The sequence below is a fragment of the Dromaius novaehollandiae genome, chromosome 3 (genome assembly GCF_036370855.1).
Source record: "Dromaius novaehollandiae isolate bDroNov1 chromosome 3, bDroNov1.hap1, whole genome shotgun sequence".
Lineage (NCBI taxonomy): Eukaryota > Metazoa > Chordata > Aves > Casuariiformes > Dromaiidae > Dromaius > Dromaius novaehollandiae.
Window position 1 is genome coordinate 7,183,668 of NC_088100.1, and position 19,721 is coordinate 7,203,388.

Below are 19,721 nucleotides of genomic sequence, written 5' to 3' on the forward strand. Positions count from 1 at the left end.
GACCACTACTCATTCTCTTGGCATAGTGAGCCACGTAGTCGGCTGTGTGCCCCAGCTGGACTTTCAGCATCTCTGTAGCTCTGCCCTTGCTGCAGCACATCCAATTTCCTACCAGCTGTTGGCCAAAGAAGTGGGTGAGGGACAGTGAGTCAGCAGAAAACACCCTGCGTCTCCAGGGCAGGAAGTTTGGGGAGGATCAAAGCTCTGTGGGTCAGGGAGAATGGATGTGTAAGGAAGACCATGGAAGCCAGGGTGATTGGAAGAGAAAGGGGGTTGGAGGATACAGGACAGAAACCTTTAACAAATTACTTATTTCTTCTGCTCATGAGATTGACCAGTCCACTTGTGGTCTGTTGGACAGTCCTTAAAGACTATGCAACTTGAACATGAGGTGTTCTTATTCCTGCCTAATTTGACTTTTCTGAAATGCAGCTGTTTCCTGAATATAAGTTTCTTGGGGCAGTGTAAGAAGCACACACACTGGCCAGCCCAAGCTGCTTCTGGAGTGGGTTAGACCAAATGGCTGTCCAAAGTCAAATTTTACTTGGAATAATAAATGGCCTTTCTGGAAAGGCGAAGGTCTGATTTTCAAGTTTCCACTGTCAATACAGATTTTCAAGTACCTCTTAATCTGTAACTGTGTTTTAGTATTACATACACAATTTCAAACAAAAATGGCTTTCTCTATAAATAATACAATTGATTGATGCTTGTTTATTGTCTTCAGTCATCATCACCATCAACACCTGCCCATCTCAAACTGCCACATATCCCCGTAACAGAAAACAACAGTTTCCCATTCTGGCCCATTCCAAAGTCCACAGAATGAGTTTGCCACTGCTGAGCATAGGCCTGGTTTTCCCAGGAACCAAATGGGGCTGCAGCACCTAACAGCAGTATTTGATATTGGCCCCAAATCTAAATCTTCATGATTTGTGAAACTTCTTCTATCGTATTTTGCATTAAGATTTCTTAACATTTGTCTGTGCTACAAATACTTTGCAGGCACTTTCATAACCTTCTGCTTAAGACATCTGAACCCTGCCTTTAAAGGCATAGAGGCTTGGAAATAACTGATTCCACAAGTGTAACGTGAGAGCAATAATTTATATATAGCACCTTTCATCCTGCCTGGCACAAGGTGGTTTCTGTTCGCTGCAGAGTTGACTCTCTGTGCCCTCCAAGTGTGAGTCTCTTCTGGTGAGCAACAGAAGATATAGACTTTATACAAGAGAATCCTTGTGTACTTAACACTAAATAAATGCAGCCCCCTCTGAGGTAGAGGGCAGCAACCATCTTTCTCATCACGTTACGTATCAAGGGAGGGAGAATTGTAGTTAGGGATATAAAGCTTGCTTCCTTTTCTTAAAAATGTGCCACATGGAGCTTTCAGTGCATCCCATCTCAAAGATAACCATGCAGGAATCATCATGGTCTTCATTTTTAGCTGACTCAAAAGTGAAGATCTGAAATGGACCTTCTCAGCTGTGAACCTTTGGTTCCACAAAGTCTTAAATAGAAAATGCAGAGCGCTATACCCTTTGGTTGTTCCAGACTCTAACAGGAGGGTGGTTGAGAAGCTATGAGGTATTTGTGTATCTACATAGGCTTTTGACATCATTCAGAGAGTTGGCAACGGGAAATATTAAAATCGCTGGTAACAGCTGTGATAGCACTGCGTTTTATGGCTCAGTACTGCACAGTGCTAAGCACCCTCGTAGAATTCTTCAATCCCGATGTCTTTATTGGCACTTGAAGGCCTTCAGATCCTTCCAAATTTGAAATGTCTTGTAATCTCTTCTGGCATTGGCAGAATGCAAAATTCCACCTCACAAAGCTTGCTTGCCTTACACATTAACCAGAAAGGATTATTCCAGAAGTATGCACCAAGGCACAGTTTGGTCAATATGAAGCAGTTAGCTTCCTGGTGACTCACAGATGCTTTTTTTTCTTTGCGACTCAGAAAGGGCAAGGCTCCTTTTATGGGTACATTGTTTAGTATTTGCAGTGCCTCAGTTCAGCAAAGAATATGCCTTGGAAGTGTTTTCAGAGGAAGAGGTGGATGGCTCTGAAGAAGATACTCTGTATTTTCCTGCAAAGCAAAGCAAAACAATTAGACATGAGGACAAGCAGTGTGAGACATGCTGGCAATAACAAATAAGGACAGTTAGAGAGACTCATCCTGATGACCCTAGAGGCCTTGACTTGCCCTGCAGCCCTGACACTAACTTCCATTTCTGGGTTACAGCAATGCCAGAGAATAAAAAGATCAATGTGTTTGGTAGCACAGTCTAGATCTGTCAGTTTGAAATGAGGATCATGTCATAGGATTGTAATTTACTCACACAAATAGAGCAGCTGAGTGTTTCTCCTTGAGCATGGGGGCCCATCTAGAGAACATATGTTCTTCAGGTGAGTCCCAGCTCTCTCCCTCCTGTGACGACGAGGCTCTAAACTGAGACCTTGATGCACAGAGCATGGCCAAGTGGTGATAATATGGGAGTTTCAGGCACAGCAGCATGGGAGGCAGTTGTAGGCAAGTCTTATTCCTGTGGTGAGAGGCTTTCTATACCTGGCTAGTGTGCTCACGTAAACTTTCAGTAGCAGAGTCAGAGACAGACTACTTGTTCCAGTATCTAACTCTTAACAAGATTCTTAAAAAGCAGTTGCTTACCTTTATATTAACCTCCTTTATATCCCCCACTTTGACCAAACTCACCATCTACTCCGAGTAATGTTTGAACACAAAGATCACGTTTAGGAATTAAGTTATTCATATTTTCATCACTGCTTCTTGTAAAATAAAGTCATACCTGAAATGGTGACCTCCATAAAATAACTACTAGGGAACCTTTGAATAGCTACAGCTATAAGTTCCAAGGTGGTAGGGAGTACAGGAACACAAAACTGAGGAGCACTGTGTCATGAGATCACTGAGTTAAAAACAAAGCTTAAAGCTTAGTCAGTGGGTTTTAGAGTTGATGAGACATGCTACCGTCCAATTTTCCTTTTAGTATTATACAATTATGCTACAGATTCCAGTGACTTATTACAGTTCCTTCATACTAGAAGATGAAACTGCCATCTATGGATGGATGGATAGAGGAATAGATTGATAGATATTGGGACAGACAGACCCTGGGAATCAGAACTCAGGCAAAATCCCTTTTGAACTTCAGCAGGAGAAATCTATCATCACATACCTGTTTTGCCACATAAGTTGTTAAAAGTTCTTGAAAATGGATAGCTCATAGCGAACATTGGAGTGACCAGGATCAGGGATGTTGACTGTAAGAGAGAAATTGCTTTTTGTCAAAAGCCTAGAACTTTCTTTGTAGTCACATTTAAGGGAAAAAAGTAGCTACAGTAAAGTGCTGGTCAGTGGTACAAGCAGGCAGTCCAAAAAGGAGCATCATACATTTGCATGTTCGTAATGGCAATGAAGGAGATAAAATACAGGACATAAAAAGAACAGGCTGTATCTAACTGTTGGCCAGGGAACATGGCTTAGGCTTCGGATCTGTCATTCCAGACAGCATAGAATTCTAGTTCCTCATCTGAGGGAGAATATCCATTAAGGTAGCCAGAAAAAATGTGGTTTTTATGCTTTTGGAGATGGTCATAGAAGGCCAATAGGCTGAGATAATCAGAGGCAAATTTAACTTGATCCACTAGAGGGCAATGGAACACAGCTTTGTACAGTCCAGATGGGAAGGAAAAAAATGAGCTTTTGCTACTGAAAACGAAGTTTCTTTTTTGATTCTGAAATGATTCCATCAGGTTTGAGAATTTATTGGGATTCCTGAAAGAGATATGTAAAAAAAAAGTATGAAAAACAAATCTCTGTTCAGTTCTTTGCTGTTCATTAGGTTACAATGTGGTGTGGAAAATTAGTTCTGTGCACTGTCACCTAGTTCATAAGGTGATAGAGGAAGAATATAAATAAATCACAGCTGAAATAAATCATGTTTTAAAAGTTTGATCAAAGATTTTGATCGTGCTTTGTTTGTTCCTTATCAGCAGAACAGCCAAGGAAAACAGGCGCACTGCCTGAATCAGTTTGAGCAGCATCAAACAGTTGAAAGTATCTGGCCCAGAAGATTTTACTGAAAACGAACTCAGAATTGGGGCCTATGACTTAACAAGTTGTTCTCTCTACTTTATTCTGCGGGATGTATCAATACAGGAGGAAATGAAGAAACTGACATGCTTATTTGATAGTTGTACTGTTTATTCTTGGTTGGGAATGACTTAAGCCAGCTTCGTGGAGAAAAGGAAATATTCCCACAGTCCAAATAGCACCACATCCAGCAGCTGCCATTTTCAAACCATAGAGAAGGAACGGCACTTTAAGATGCATTAGGGAATGTTCCCAGTCCCATATTTCCAGCACTTATACTCCTGCAGAAATGGCTGGAATACTTGTAGTGCCAGTTAAAAAAAAAAAATAGCTGGATGATTCTGGGGATCCTAGACCAAGCAGAGTGAGGCAGAGTCTTCATCATCCCTGTCTCATCCTGACCCAGAGCCTTGATGCAGCAAAGGGCTGGTGCATCTAAAAATTACACTGCTGCTCTGCCTTGCTGATCAGAGGCTGCCTCCTTCTGGGCCTTCAGCATGTCACTTGAGGGGACAAACGACGGGGTCAGTATGGGGTCCAATACTGTTTAACATCTTCATTAATGATTCAGACAATGGGACAAAGTGCACCCTCATCAGGTGTGCAAATAATACAAAACCAGAAGTGGCTGATAAACCAGATGGTGGTAGTGCCATTCAGAGGGACCTCAATGGACGGGAGAAGTGGGCCAACAGGAACATCCTGAAGTTCAGCAAAGGGAAATGCCAAGTCCTGCCCCTGGGGAGGAATAACCCCATGCACCAGTACAGGCTGGTGACCGACTGTCTGGAAAACAGCTTGGCAGAAAAGGCCTGGGGCCTTTGGTGCAGACCAAGTTGACCATGAGCCAGCCCTTGAGGCAAAGAAAACTAACAGCCTCCTGTGCTTCACTGGGACAAGTGTTGCCAGCAGGTTGAGGAAGGTGATTATTCCTCTACATTCAGCACTGGTGAGACCACATCTGGAGTACTACTCAGGCCTGGTGGCTGGACTGCTTCTAGATTCAAGCTAGACACTCACCACTCTGTGGCTCATTGCGTGACTTCTCCCAGCTCAGGTCAGTTCTCTGCACTCAGCAGGATATGGCTTATTCCACCTTATCCTTCTGTCCAGCTCTCAGATATTCACTCTCTCTCTCTGCCAGACAAATACAAGCCTCTCTTGAACCATGCCTGGCCCTGTGTCTTTTCTGGAGTCTTTAGGACACGAGTTCTCATTTGATACCAGAGTTAGTGCTGGGAAGACTTCCTGGTTATGGATGTATCTGGAGCAGCGTGCCCCGTTCTGGGCTCCCCAGTACCAGACAGACATGGACGTACTGGATTGAGTGTGGCGAAGGGCCACGGGGATGTTTGGAGGGCTTGGAGCATCTGTCATACAAGGAGAAGCTGAGAGAGCTGGGCTTGTTCAGACCAGAGAAGAGAAGACTCAGAGGGATCTTATCAATGTGTGTAAACACCTGATGGGGGGATTAAAGAAGATGGAGCCAGTGGTGCCCAGTGGAAGGAGAAGAAGCGATGGGCACAAACCGAAATATAGGCAATTCTGCCTCAATGTAAGAGAATGCTTTTTTCCTGTGAGGATGTTCGAGCACTGGAAGAGGTTGCCCAGAGAGGTTGTGGAGTCTCCATCCTTGGAGATATTCAAGGTGTGACTGGACGGGGCTCTGAGCAACCTGCTCTAGTTGACTCTGCCCTGAGCATGGGGTTGGCCTAGACGATCTCCAGAGGTGCCAACCTCCACGATTCTGTGATTCTGTGGGAGCTGGGATGACTGGAGTCAATGCTTCCCCCCTCAACTGAGAGTCCAGCCATGGTTTCCTTCATTGCTTAGGGGCTACATACCCAGCTGTCTTAGCCATGTCATTCTTCCAGGTGTGCTTTCCAGTTCTGTAGCAACCCATCTAGAGGCTCTTCTGAATGAAGCCAGTTCAGATACCAGCCTAAGCTCTCGTCATATAATAGCGATGCAAACATTTCCCACCATTTTCTCTTTCCAAACTAAGCCCCAGTGGTTAAATTCTGATGCCCTCATCCCTGACCCACCCTGGAGTGGCTTCTTTGGTGAGTGGTTATCAATGCAAAGGTGTAAGTGGAAGCCAGGATTTCAAGGGAAGAGAACACTATGGCAGGCAGCAAAGGCAGTGAACCCAGATATAAGAAGATGAAACTAAAAAGAGGCAAAAGGAGGTTTGCTGTCTAGAAGAGCTCCCCAAGGGTGAAGTGAAGAAGGCAGTGGAATAATTTCCCTGGTGCAAAGCCCTGCCAAGTTAGAGTAGACCATAGCACTGAGAAATTTACTGCAAAGGGATGAGCAAGAGATGGCTCATAGATTTATAGGTGATGAGGTTGTGGGAGATCATTGTGATCTGTGCTCTAATATCTTGCATAACATAGGTTAATGATTCCTCTTTCAGGAGCTAATGTGGTAGGGCTTCCATTTTTTCACTCTGCAGCTGTATGGTGAAACATGAAGTTAAATATATTGCTGTGTAGAATACCCAGAAATATCCATCTTCGTGTAGCCTTCTTGAGACAGTGTTTTCTATTCCTCTTGGCTGAAACATTTATACATTCTGTGCCTGGGAATGTGGCCCCTCCTGTGGGAAGTGATGGCAGTGACAGCAGAAGTAGAGGTGAACATGTCTCTACCAGAAGCAGGAAGACAATAACAACCAACCATGTGAGAGTAGCCTTACAGGAACTACCTTAAGGATCCAGGCCCTTTTCCCCACACTATTTTAAATACTTTTTCTTAGCCCCTGACTGTTCTGTTCTAAATGCAGGAGTTTGCTGGGCCTGGAACCCAAATCTCTCATCTTCTAGGAGTGTATCCAGGTGACTTGGTTACAAAATCATGTGTGTGTACGTGCTGTTTCTGGCTCTGTGAAGTCTGATTCTTTGCTGCAGCTGGACACAGTTTTGACAAGAGATTCTTACTTCCTCCCATCCTCTGTTCTCAGCATGAACTGTGGGCTAACCTGTCTTTGAAGTCCCAAGGGTTAGAGGCTCCATCCTTTCCTGCCCATAGCTGAAGGGCATCTTACCAAGAAGTTCCCTTTGCATTTCTGGTATGGTTGCAAATATTAATGGTGCCACTGAAATTCTCTGATTTTTCTAACTTAAGAAAACTTTCAGTTACATTTTTTCTTACAGATTTTAGTGCATTTTTTATATATTGTTTATGATCAAATGTCCACCAACCTCCTCTCGTTTTTGAACCGTAGGTGAAATAACTTTGAAAAAGGGGGGAGGGAGTATTTTCGGAGTTATGTTGTTAGTTTCTCTGAGCAGTCTTTCACTGACCAGTTCTAATAGATAGTAATATAAAGTGCTTTTGACTAAAAAGACACTAGGAGTGTGTTAGACTATTCAACAGTGACTCAGAAATACATTGTTAGGGAAAAGATTTAACCTTTGTTTGCTGTGAACTCCATCTGGACAGTGAATTCCTCTTCAGCAAGGCTTCTTGTATCTATTTGTTCAAAAAAAGTCAATCTGTAAATACAGTGATTATGTTCAAATTCCAACAATATCTTTCATGCAATATAAGTAGTAGTTTGAATTCTTACCTTCTTGTCCCAGAGAGTCCCAAACACCAAAATGGATAATCCCTAGGGGACAGATAATTACATTCAGTCCTTGATGACATCAACCTTTTAAGTGCAGTACCTCATAGTTATCTCAAACATTGTCCATGTTGACTATTTAAACTCTGATGTCTTTAGTAGAGGGCATTTTTCTTACTGCATCTCACTTAACAGACCACTGATGTGGTAGAGGTCTCCAGGCCTAGCCTGCCTAAGCCATAGGTATATCTGGTCTTCAGAAGTGACACAGGTAATTTCCTAGCATTAAGCATACTTGGTAGGATAGACTTTCATCTATGAAAGACATGCCCTACCTGTGCCCCCAAGGTAAGCTAGAAGGCTCACAATATAAAAGGCAAGTGAGTTTGGTCTGGAATGTGCAATTTTGAAGCCATCCTTAAGAGACAGAGTAGATGTAACCATTGTGTCTGTAAGAAAGCCTTTTATATCTGGATACTGGTGGCCAGTTAAATGTGTTATTATAAAAATCTCACTGATTGAAAACAATCAATCATCCGAGTTTTGGTCAGTTATCCTCTTTTTTCTTAGTACTGCTCTGCTGGTTTTGGTGACTTCCCTGCTGTTTATACTCCCTCATTACTTCAACCCATGAGAACATCCTATGATATTTCCAGATGCACTGTAAATGAGAGCAGACATGCTGAAGCTTGCCCACCTGCATATAGTAGGGTTATCTTAATCTTCAGGATGCAAGTTCTCCCCTAAGCAACTGGCGAAGTCAGAAGTTATCTTTGTGTTAGCTTTATCTGTAAGGATCATCTGTTAAGGCAGCTGAGAATACCTGATGGTGCTGGAATGGGTTTCCCAAAGAGCCCTTTGGGAATAAGGATGGGTAAGACAAACCTGAACTTTTCCAAACTGTGTTTATTCTCCCCAAGCACAGCACTACAGTAATGTTACTACATGTTAAATGGTCATAGAGAAAACAAAACCATGCACATGTGTAACTCACCTGCAAAGAATTGAGCAGAGCAAAGAGGATGTGGAATGTCCGAGAGCTGCTTTTGATGATGGTGGCAAGGCCAAATCCCCAGGTGAGGCCTAACAGCGGTGTCAGGATGGCCACGCTTTTGCCAATTTGAATCAGAGAGTTCCTCTCCTGCTTGTTTGTCCTGTCCCCAATGGTTGGCCTCAGTATTTTTATTATGACGACTGCAGTGATGAACAAATTAATGGCCACAATGATCAGGGCAGGTATGACAAAGGCCCAGAGAGCAGTGCTGTCCTCCCAGTTGAGCCAGCAGACTTTCTTTCTGGTGTAAACATCCCTTGGCAGAGTGACAGCGATGGTGATGACTGCAATGACAAAGGGGCACCCATATCCCAGACAGAATGCCACCACTTTCTGAGTGGTCTTGCTTGTGTTGTGTAAGATGAAGACCAGTCGGTAGAAAAGAATGAGGCCCAGGCTGAGCATCCAGAAAAAGACGCTGAGGTAGAATAAATGGATGAAGAAGGTGACCACTGTACAGATATGCTTTTTGTTATGAATGGAAGCAGTAACAAGGAACCAAATGTCAGCAAGCAGGAGTGACATAGCTATGTTGAGTATACAGACATGGCGCATATAGGAGGTTGTGTTGTTCGTCACGTATTTCCAGACTAAAGATTCAATTATAATGCAGACCACCAAACTCAAGATGGAAATGGCCAGGCCAATGTAGGTAATATAATCTTCAGTGCTTCCCTGACGAGATTCATCAGGTGACATCAGAATTGAAAATGATGTCAAGTGACTGCAGGAGCAAATGACATCAGCTCCTACCTCTGTGGTTGTGCAACCGCTACTATTCCAATCGCCGCTGCTATTTGGATTGAAGTTCCAAAAGACACACTGTGGGTCCTTTAGGGAAGTATTTTGCTTTGCAAAAGTCATATTAATAGAGATGTTCTGGCTTCTGTTTCTGCTTATGGTTGTTGTTAGCAGTAAGCCATTCACGAGCATGTGCTTAGTCTGGGGCAAAATATGTCCAAGTGTTGAGTAGGCCACACTGACAACGGTTGAGTTTTGCGGCAGAGTCTGAATTTCAGCTTCACCTATTAGTACATTAACCGTGAGGTTTGTTTTACTGGTGAAGTTCTTACTATAGTCTGCCTTGCTGTTTTCTGTCACTACTATACCATCTAACTGAATGGTATCTGTGTTGACAGAAGGAATGGTATTATTAACTGGTTGGAGGTGCTCTGAAAATCTTTCTACTGAAAGCAGTAACAAAGAACTTTTATGTGGCTGCTGCTTATCCAGTGCTTCCCAAGTTTTTTTTTTGGAAACATTAACAATCGTGTCCACTGTAGACAGGAAATTCTGTAATGACAACAGAGTAATGGTGTTACTGAAATCTCATACAAATCATTGTTATATCTGGTGATATTTTCTGTATGGTACTAGAATTGCCTTTTGCAAAAGCCCAGCATTTCCTCTTTTTCCCAGGCCATACGAAACCTTCAGTCATTACCCCTCTGCATGCCCTATTTTCAAGTCAAGGTTTTGAAAAGTTAAGCTGCTTGGCTTTTCTTGTCATATTAGTTACTACTTTCTCTTTCCCAGCCTTCTGTCTGAGGCCTCAGTCTTTGTGCGATCCTTGATTCCTCTGTCTCTCATTTAGGGTTCTGCAGCTACAAAACATCAAGTCTTCTGGCACTTTTCTGTTCAGAAAAGCAGTGCTGTTCTTCTATACCTCACAGTTAAGGCTTTCAAGCATTTCTAAGATATGTTCTGCCATTTATTTGTTGTTACATTCAGTTGATTTTCCTCACTTGATCATGGCCCCTGGAGTTAATTCTCCTTATGTTTATTTTAACTCTTTCCTTTTTTGTATTCCTGCTCCTAGTCCATCATTCATTGTCCTTTCCTCAGATGTTTAGTACCAGAGACATTTATGGATCCCTAGAACATTTCTATTTGCTAAGCATGTAGTAGTTTTTCTTCCTAGTGCTTAAATTCTGTTGTGCTCTTTCATGCATAGGCTCTTGGTCTTCGTCATCCTGGTTTTTCATAAGCTCTTCTGTATCTTTCTGTCATTTCATCTCATTCCCTTAATTCCCACCTGCTCATGACTCTAACTGTTAAATTTCTTGAGGAGAATTTCTTCCTCTGTGGCACAGAGGCCAAAGGGCTTTGTAAGTATTGGTAAGACTTAAAATAAAACCTTACTGTAATAGTGGCAGTATTTGCATGTGCTGGGATAGAGGAGACCAAATCCAGGATGGTAACAACTGCACCTAGGTTTGCAGACTGATTTAGTGCACTTTGCTCCTCTTCTGTCTCTCTCTGAAGCTCCTCAAGATATTTAGGTAGGTCTTCTCTTGCAGTGGGACTGTTGACCAAAGACTGGAATGGAAGATGACACCGCATTACATATATGCAATTTGCCTGGAGTTTGATCCTCCTTCATAATGGCTGTACCTGTACTAGTCAAATAAACAGAACCAGGCCCATTCTGCCCATGCTGATAGTATTGAGCCCTCTGTCCCTCCAGAGTGGGGTATCCAGACTGCCTGTTGAGAATGGTTTGTTGCCTGTGCTATAATATATATTAATATTAATAATATTAATTAATAAATTAATATTAATAATATGCATTATGCATTGATATATTCTATTAATATATATTATATTAATATTATAGTATAATATTCTGGGAATTATTTGGGAGAAAATAGTTGGGCTGGGCCCAAACCATACCAGGGACTATCCTAGGAAAAAGTTAAGAAAATAAATGATTGAGTAGCTGTACCTCTGCTTGGACCCTCGTTATGTCTAATTTACTAAAATAAACATAGCCAGTGTTTAATGAAAGAAAGATGATTTCTGTCATCTAACCTCACAGAGAAAAGGGTGGCTGTGGCTGGTTTGTAGGAGTGAACTGCGCTATATGATAGGACAGCTACCCCTCCCCAAAAACCTAAGCCCAGCACCTATCTGGGAGGTGCAGTGGCTGAGGGGACATGCTAAACAGGGCCCGTGCATAGGCTCAGGCAGTGGCCCATAGTTGTCCATACTGTTTTGTTGTTAGTGTACTTGGTGGCATGGTCTGGCTTGTGCCAACGAGCATTCCTGCAGGCAATGCCTGAGTGTGGTTCATGGCACACCAAAGGCCAGGGACTTTTCCCAGTAGACGCTAAGAATAAGGTCATCTTGCCTGGGGAGAGGGCATTAAAGTGTATGTATGTCAGCCATGCAGTGCCGTGTGCCTCTGGGCCAGAGAAAGGGAGCTGGCCTCTTTTACTGACTTGTATAGATATAGCCAATCGTTCTTTGTGTCTTTTAACAGATAGATGTAATTAAATATTTTTATTTTTAATACTTCATATATTTTAGGTATTCTTGAGCAAAAAGTCCATTTTTGTTCTCTCTTTTAAAGCTACCCCCTCCCCTGAAACCTCAGAAAAACTCATAAATGTTACCTCAGCACTGAGAAGCAAGTTGTTTATTGGTACAGAAAGGCAGTCATTTCTGGCAACTATCCAGGAGTTGCTGGAACACACATAAGTTACATTGCCTCGGTTGAAACCATCTGCATTGCTTAACTCAGTGCACGGCTTCGTTATTGTGGCCCCTTGTTCTCCAGTGCCCAAACTGCCTGAGCAGTGAACTTTCCCATCTGTTTTGAGAAAAAAAGAGAGATGGAAAACTGAGAAACAGAGAGATACCCCTCATCAGACCTGTGAGCTCCCAAAGTTCAGAGGTCTTTAACCCTTAACCGTCAGAGGTTAGCATTTCAGTTTGCCATCTTTGGTAGTTATGACTTTTGAGTGTGTATATGCCTTGGAAGCTGTATTTTTCAACAACTTCCAAGCCTTTGCTACTCTCCATAATAAGAATAAAATGCAAATATTTGTCTCTTCAAATCTTCTCTGAAGCCTGAGCAGGAGCTTTCTTAAGGGTTAGGAGACTTTTCTTGGGACACTGTAAAATGTTTTCTCATTTCTCTCACAGGCATCTTAGCATCTGCTGATTCTGTCAGGCACCAGAAGCAAGCTGCTTGAAACTCAGTACTTTTTGCAGCTGAAACAAAAGTAAGAAGCAAAACCTGGTGAAAAAAAAACCCTAAAACCTGAAAACAAAAACCAAACTCCTTTTAAATTCCTGGTCCAATTTTTTTGGAATCATGAAATTAAAAAGAAAATTGAGTCAAACCACTTGTTTTTGAGTACTGAACCAAGCCCAAAAACCAACACCCAAACTTTTAGAATTTGTCTATTAGATTACATTGGAAAATAGGGGTGTAGGTGGGATTATATTGACCACTATGTGAACTGTAATTCTTTGTATGTACCTGGCCGTCTCTAGCCCAGGGGTTATCTTACTCTGCTAAGGGACTTAGGGCTGCTGCAGCACTAACAAGAAATTCATTTAGACCTTGATAGTGAGGCCTCAACACCTTTTTCATGAACAGTGAGTCCTGCAAATAATCTAACTGGCTTAAAGTTAGTCATACCAGTAAGTAGCTGCTGACTAAAGTAAATAAAGTGTTTGCAGACTGATCCTAAGGCACACTTTTTATTGCCAAAGAGACTGAAATCTGGTCAAATGCATTTGAGTCCATGGTAGGCACCACTGTTTATACTGTGGAAGAAAGAGAATTTCTGCACCATAGAGATGTCCTTTTTTTTTTTTTTTTTTTCCTGATTCAGAATAAGAAGCTGAAATATCCAAACTCTGGTCAGAAGAAAACTTACCATTAAAACGATTTAGGAATGTGGAATTCCAATTACCCAGTATTTCTTCCAGAGCTGACTGGAAACTGGGCCGGCCCAGCTCTCTGCAACACTTCAGGGAAGTTGCCACTCGTGTGTTTAAGGTGGATATGCTCTCCCACAGACTGACTTCCTGAGCTAGAAAACTTCTTCCTGAGGCACCACAGTTTTTTACCCTTGCTAAATTGTTGGTGCAAGCTGAGATGTTTATGGCCACACTACAACGTGGGAGACAGAGCGCAGCAGGGCAGGCCTCACCAGAGGGAGGCGGGGACAGAAGATGACTGAGCTATGAAAGCTCAGGAACGTACTGGGCCACTGTCAAATACAGAGAAAACAGTTTTTGTTTTTTTTTTAATTTCAACAAAACCCATTCTTTCCTTTGTATTTCTAAATTTCCCATTAAAAAGAGACAAAATATTCTTGGCTAACACGAACTTGCTCCTGTTACGTGTCACAAGTAATAAATTTATGGCCTCTGACTTAACAAAGTTATGGGGATTTCCTGTTTAACAGCTTTAAATAGTAGGATTTTCTTACCAGATACTGGCTCCAGTATTATATTGTTACTCCTGACTTCATCTCCAATGCGATTAACAAACTTACAATATGCCTGGAGGGGCGGTGTGTTGCTGTCTGGTTTTGATTCTGTGTAATTGTACGTTGTGTAATAGCACAACAGATTTCCTTCTTTCTTTTTCCCTGCATGGAAAGATTGAGATAGGTTAATACAGACTTGGGGTCAATCAGCTAGCAGAGAGCAGAAAGCTTCTGTAAACTTTTTTCCATGTGTCTTAGAGGAAAGCTGTCTTTGTGGAGAGTCTGTGTATGCTGATCTGTCTGTTGCTGATTTATTAAAATTATTAAAAAGTTAAAAAATTTATTAAAAAGTAAATCTTCTGGCAGCTGTTGTGGGATCAGCATCCTTTTCAATTGTTGGTGTATGAACAAATCCTGCCCAAACCCTCTTTCTATGCAGGAACCAAAATTTGCCTTAGAAACATTTCTGGTGAATGGTCTTCCTGCTTCTGCTTCTACCACAAACATTTGATTTAGGCTGAGAATTTTTTTTCTGTCCATACATGATTCTTTCAAACTCAGGATCTGCCCTGCACTCCCACTGTTTTTCAGTGTGCCTGAGAGTCTCTGATTGCAATCTCTTTCAAAGGGATCTTCGCATTTTTTCTTAGCAGCTCAAAGATCCAGTCTCTGCCTGCCTTATACTTCAACCTGTTGTTTTTGCACTCCTACATGTTTTCTGAGTTAGTTTAGGTGGCTCTTCTGTGCTCTTTTCTAATCTAGCTATTTTGTGAGCCACTTGACAACTCCTAGCATATAAATCATACCAAGGAAGCTTCAGAACTGCCTTAAATTTAAGACATAGAAGCCTAGGTTTTTGTGTTGTTAATTATATGTTACCTGTATCCTTGATGAATATAGTATAGTTCTCTGAATTGCATTCTTAGTATGTTATTCTACATTTTTCATTAATTAATAGATCTTCTTCCTAAGTAACATTTCCTCAGTACTGAATTCAGAAAATGTCAGAGTGGAAGATAAAAGCAAATAAACAGAATTCACCAATTTCTAATCTGAACAGTGATGAGGATGCTTATTCTCACTGCCTGGCAAGGCACACCAAACCACTGAATTTACTCATATTTATCACTACAGCAGCTGACTTTAATATTCTTCTAATTAATGTTAGCCATGCTCCCCAGGCACTGCAGCCACCCCCCCAGAAAAAAAGTCTATTTCCTTTTTTTTTATACACTTGAGAGTCCTTGTTGGTGGTCATAATAGCAATAAGTATGAATTGCTTACTTGGACTCAGCTGAAAAAAAAACCCAACCCTGAGACACTAAAATAAAATACTCAAAAGTATCTAAGTGATGACAAGGTCAGTAGAAGTCACTGGTGAGAATAAAGAAGGATTCTAAGAATATCTGTAAAACATTACATTAATCACATTTTGACTGAGTCTACATAGGTCAAAGTAAAGATCCGATGCTTTCTGATGACTAGTAGTAAGGGGAATCAGCTAATGGACAACGATAAAACAGGAAGAAACTGGACATAAGTAAGGGTGGAAAGGAATTTAATGTGTATAACCCCCCAAAAATGTGAAAAATAGTTACAGCTGTTAACTCACTAACTGTGGAGATCATGAAGAGAATCCTACAGACTGGGGTTGTGACGCTCAGTGTAACTGTTAATTCAACAAGTTTATTGTTTCTTACCAACTTGAAATTCATTTTGTTGAACCACAAATGTAACATCATAATTTTCGCTGGCTTTAGCATTTATGCAGCATGTAAGGGCTTGCACCTTGTTGTTCTGTATAGATGCCGTGATGGGGTCTACTAGGATGTTCTGCTTCAGAGGCAAGGGAACAACGGTGATTGTCATGTTGGCAGAACTGTTCAGATACTTCTGGGAGAACGTGCAGATGTAGGTGCCTGAAAGCAATGACACAAAAACTATGTCTCAGTCAACATAAGGGCTTCTCAGCTTTTGTCTGGTCATGAGCCCCAATACTGAACAAGGACAGAGTTGTGGGCAGCACCATGCCTTGCTGTCCTCCAGCAGTTTCGATTTTAATTCTTTTATTTTCTGTGGCCAGGCATCACAGTAATTTGCCACACTAAGGATGCTGTAAATGATCTGGTACAGAGAATTCATTGCCTTTGTAGCCAATACAAACTGTATTCACTCACCGCTCCAGTCCTCAGTGGCAGTGCTCACATTCAGCACAGATTTGGCTGGGAATTTGCTGCTATTGATGCACATAGCACAGTCTATAATTTTTGTGTTATTTCTGTCCTGGATTTCCCAACTGACGCTGTCATAATTGCTCACATCACTTGTGCATGTTAGAGTAAATGAACGTCCCGCAGAAACAGATGCTTTTATGCTTGAAGTTATGGCTACATGTGCTGAGATGACACAAGATAAATGACATGTTATTGACGGTCACTCGTTATAGTCAGTCATTTGCAAATACCATGTGCCATAGATGTCACCTGGGCATCAAAGAGCTTATGGTCTGTGTTACATGCTACCTGATTCTTACCTGTTCGTAAATACATCACTCTGATGTTTTGACTGGTGCTTGCACCGTGTCCAGTATGCAGCTCACATGTGTATGTTGTCACTGTACCTGACTTCTCAGGTGGGCATAGCAATGCATTGACTGTGAGGTTGTATTCAGTGCAGTTTCCACTGAAACTGGAGACTCCTAGAGTGAAATAAACAATCCTTGAGGGGCTATGGATGTCCGAAAATACCTGGGCTCTGAAAATCACAAGCAATCGCAATAGCTAAGGAAAACCCTGTGGGTTTATATGTAATCTTTGGTAGTGTAGCACTTTCAACTCATCAGTGCTAAAATCCATGCACACCCTTTACTCTGGCAGCGCTCACAGAGATCTCCAAAGGCCAGAAGCCCAGCTCTCAGCCTAGTGCTGGGCACCTACTGCCATAAACAATCCCATTGAGAACAACAGTGTTGCTTGGATGCCTCGGGATGTCAAAATGAAGAATGTTGTCGTTCAGGCCTAACCTTATTACCTGTAATATATAGGATGAGTAAGATAAGCAAAATAAGAGAAAATACTGCAGATTTTAAGGTAATCTTATTTTGAAATAAACATTGTGAGGATCTTGACAGGCATTCAACTTTAAATCTGAAGAGTGCAGGTTTAGCTGTAAGGGGACGAAACTGCTAAAGCTATCCCATGCTAAAGCTGAGTGTGCATCTGCTTTATGAGTGAAGTTCATGGATGAAAACCTGGCCACAGTGAATTAAGAGCAAAATAGCTGATTACAGTAGGCCAGTATTTCATCCTTTCTCTCTGCAAACACTCCTGCACACCATTAGCTGTCCTCTGTAGAAATGACTGTGTGCATGAACTTCGAAGGTTTTCTCTGTTTGCTGTCCCACTTTCTGCTGAAGCTTCATTTATAACAGACAGTTAATAATAAACAGTTAATCCATAGCCATAAAATATGTAAGAGTCCAGTAGGGCAGTAGATTGTTTATGACCATGTTTTATAGACATTTATGATGGTTTCTATTCAGGCTATCTTGTAATCATCTCTAGCACATTGTTCTTGGAGCTGTATTAACTCTTTATGATTGTATTATAGAAAAAGCCTTACAGGAAGTCTGACTGAATAGGCATGTGCTCGATCACAACTACACATGGAAAGGGAAATTGTAGAGTCATTTTTTTGCTATGTTGCGGGTATGTTGTACCACCTGCCCCCTTGTTTGCCAGATCTTGGTACATGGTACTCAGAGACTTTTCACACACCAAGGGTGATTCTGGAGATATCTCTAGAGGCTGATCCACCACCCTTGCTCTCGAAACTAGAGAATGCAAAAATAAGCTTTTGGAAAAAGTCTGTATGGTGCTGATCCAGGCAGAGGCTTCCAACCAGGATGGCACAGTTTTGAGCAGCAGTGCTTGCGTAATGCATGGAAATGCCCAAAATCCCACTGGGACCAAGACAATGCAAATGAACCACTCTGTCCCCGCTTTGGAGCACATACCCAATATTTATCCTAGGACTTGGCCTTTTGGGGGGAGCTGCTACAAAATAATAGGAGGCCTCTGAAGAACAAACCAACCAGGCAGGGTAAAGACAATCTTTTGTTAATCTTACCTGTAATGTTGATAGGCCCATTTACTTTCCAGTCACCAGTTAGTGATGGTAATTGTCTGTCAATACAGCAGAACAGCAAAGGACCGTTTGTCTGCATTTCAGGACTGTCACACGTAACATCAATGTCATTTAAGTGTGAAATGATGTGTAGTGGAGAGATGTCTATTGCTTTTATGGCCTTATACATCAGCTTGTAGTACAGACTGTTGTTTGTGAAAATGCACATATAGGAACCTGTAAAGCATAGGCAGTATCTGAGAATGTGTTTTACTCTTGTTTCACCTAAATTTAGAGTTCGGAGCTGGGAGCCACTTCCTCTCCCAGTTTTCGCATCTCCCATCATGCTGCAATACAGCGTGACTGTAGTGACTCTACTATTGCTAGTCAAAATTTGCTCTCAGGTCTGGGGTGCGATGCTTAAAATCTAGCCAAGGTGATATTTGGAGTCCAAATCCAGGTGGTAGCAGCATGTCATGGTAAGAAAATAGTAAGACTGTGCAAAAGGTTCCTACAGGGAATGAATGAGAGATAGGTGCCTAAGGTACCCTCCACAAGAGCTGGCACTCAGAGCGCAGACACCTATGCTGCTCAGGAGGTACTGTCAAAGAGAACAGGGTATTTACTGGCCACTTTCTTAGTCATCTGTCCCCTGGATGCAAGCTAGGCTTCACTTTGAAACAGGCATTCAGAGCCCTTCCTCCTTATTTTAGGCACACAGGTCTCTCCCTTTTGGCCTTGTGAGTAGACTACTCTCACAAGAGTGGGGACACCAAGATTCAGGCTGATCTTAGCCCAAGGAGGTTTGAACACACAACTCCCACCTCCCAATGTCACAGGCTATCCTGCATCATAGCACCCATGCTTTTTGAAGTTGGATGTAAAATTCATGGTCCAAACTCAAGAACTGAGTGGGAACTTGAGTCAAGACTCTGACAGTGCATGTAGAACTCCTCCCACCACAATTCCACCAACTTACCTGTTTCTGATTTTGAAACAGCCCTCAACATGAACACATGAAAAACGCTGTAACTCCAAGCTTACTAGTTAGCTTATGTTTGCAAAGGGCAGAAGTGCTTGATGAGTCACTATACTGGAAGGGTGGGAAGGCTGCACAGCTATGTAGCCACCGCTGTCTCCCGTGATATGGCAGTGAATCCTGACACTGAGAAGACCCAGGCCTATGTAGTCACTTCGGTCACCTCACATCTACCTGGCATTGCCAGTGAGTAGATGGTTCATTAAAGAAAGAACAAATACAAAAACTATGAGGGACACTATACTTTTACTCTAGGGAAATGCAGTCACTGCATTCTTCTTTGTTTTTTTTTATAGAAAACTACTCACACTAGAGATTTGCATCTGCTGTTTTAACAACAGAGAGAAAATCATACCAGAATCCATTGTTGTAACTTCAGTAATTTTAAGAACTGTCCTTGAGGTTCCATGCGTAACTTTTATCAACAGTGAATGCCGGTTGCTGCTTGAGATGATCTGACCAGAATGATACCAGGTCACATTCTCAGAAGCTATATTTGTCTCACAAATCAGTGTTATTGTATCACCTTCAAAAATATCTACAGGACTCACAGTGAAGTTTGTCTGATCTGGGAAGACAAAGAGCAG

At 42.0% G+C, this 19,721-nt stretch overlaps 1 protein-coding gene across 3 annotated transcripts in view; it reads right to left on the reverse strand.

Moving 5' to 3' along the window:
- Positions 1-694: 694 nt before the first annotated feature.
- The window catches only part of ADGRF5 (adhesion G protein-coupled receptor F5), a 47,195-nt gene continuing 28,168 nt past the window's right edge, over positions 695-19,721 (reverse strand). For all 3 annotated transcript variants that reach the window (XM_064508328.1, XM_064508327.1, XM_026108703.2), the window contains 13 exons: positions 19,490-19,702; positions 18,099-18,332; positions 16,504-16,668; positions 16,148-16,366; positions 15,671-15,889; positions 13,971-14,132; positions 12,138-12,334; positions 10,885-11,061; positions 8,683-10,035; positions 7,692-7,733; positions 7,535-7,594; positions 3,204-3,288; positions 695-2,092 (listed from right to left, as the gene is read on the reverse strand). In XM_064508328.1, coding sequence (XP_064364398.1) covers positions 2,013-2,092; positions 3,204-3,288; positions 7,535-7,594; positions 7,692-7,733; positions 8,683-10,035; positions 10,885-11,061; positions 12,138-12,334; positions 13,971-14,132; positions 15,671-15,889; positions 16,148-16,366; positions 16,504-16,668; positions 18,099-18,332; positions 19,490-19,702 — 3,206 coding nt within the window. In that variant the 3' untranslated portion in view covers positions 695-2,012. The remainder of the gene's footprint in view (positions 2,093-3,203; positions 3,289-7,534; positions 7,595-7,691; positions 7,734-8,682; positions 10,036-10,884; positions 11,062-12,137; positions 12,335-13,970; positions 14,133-15,670; positions 15,890-16,147; positions 16,367-16,503; positions 16,669-18,098; positions 18,333-19,489; positions 19,703-19,721) is intronic.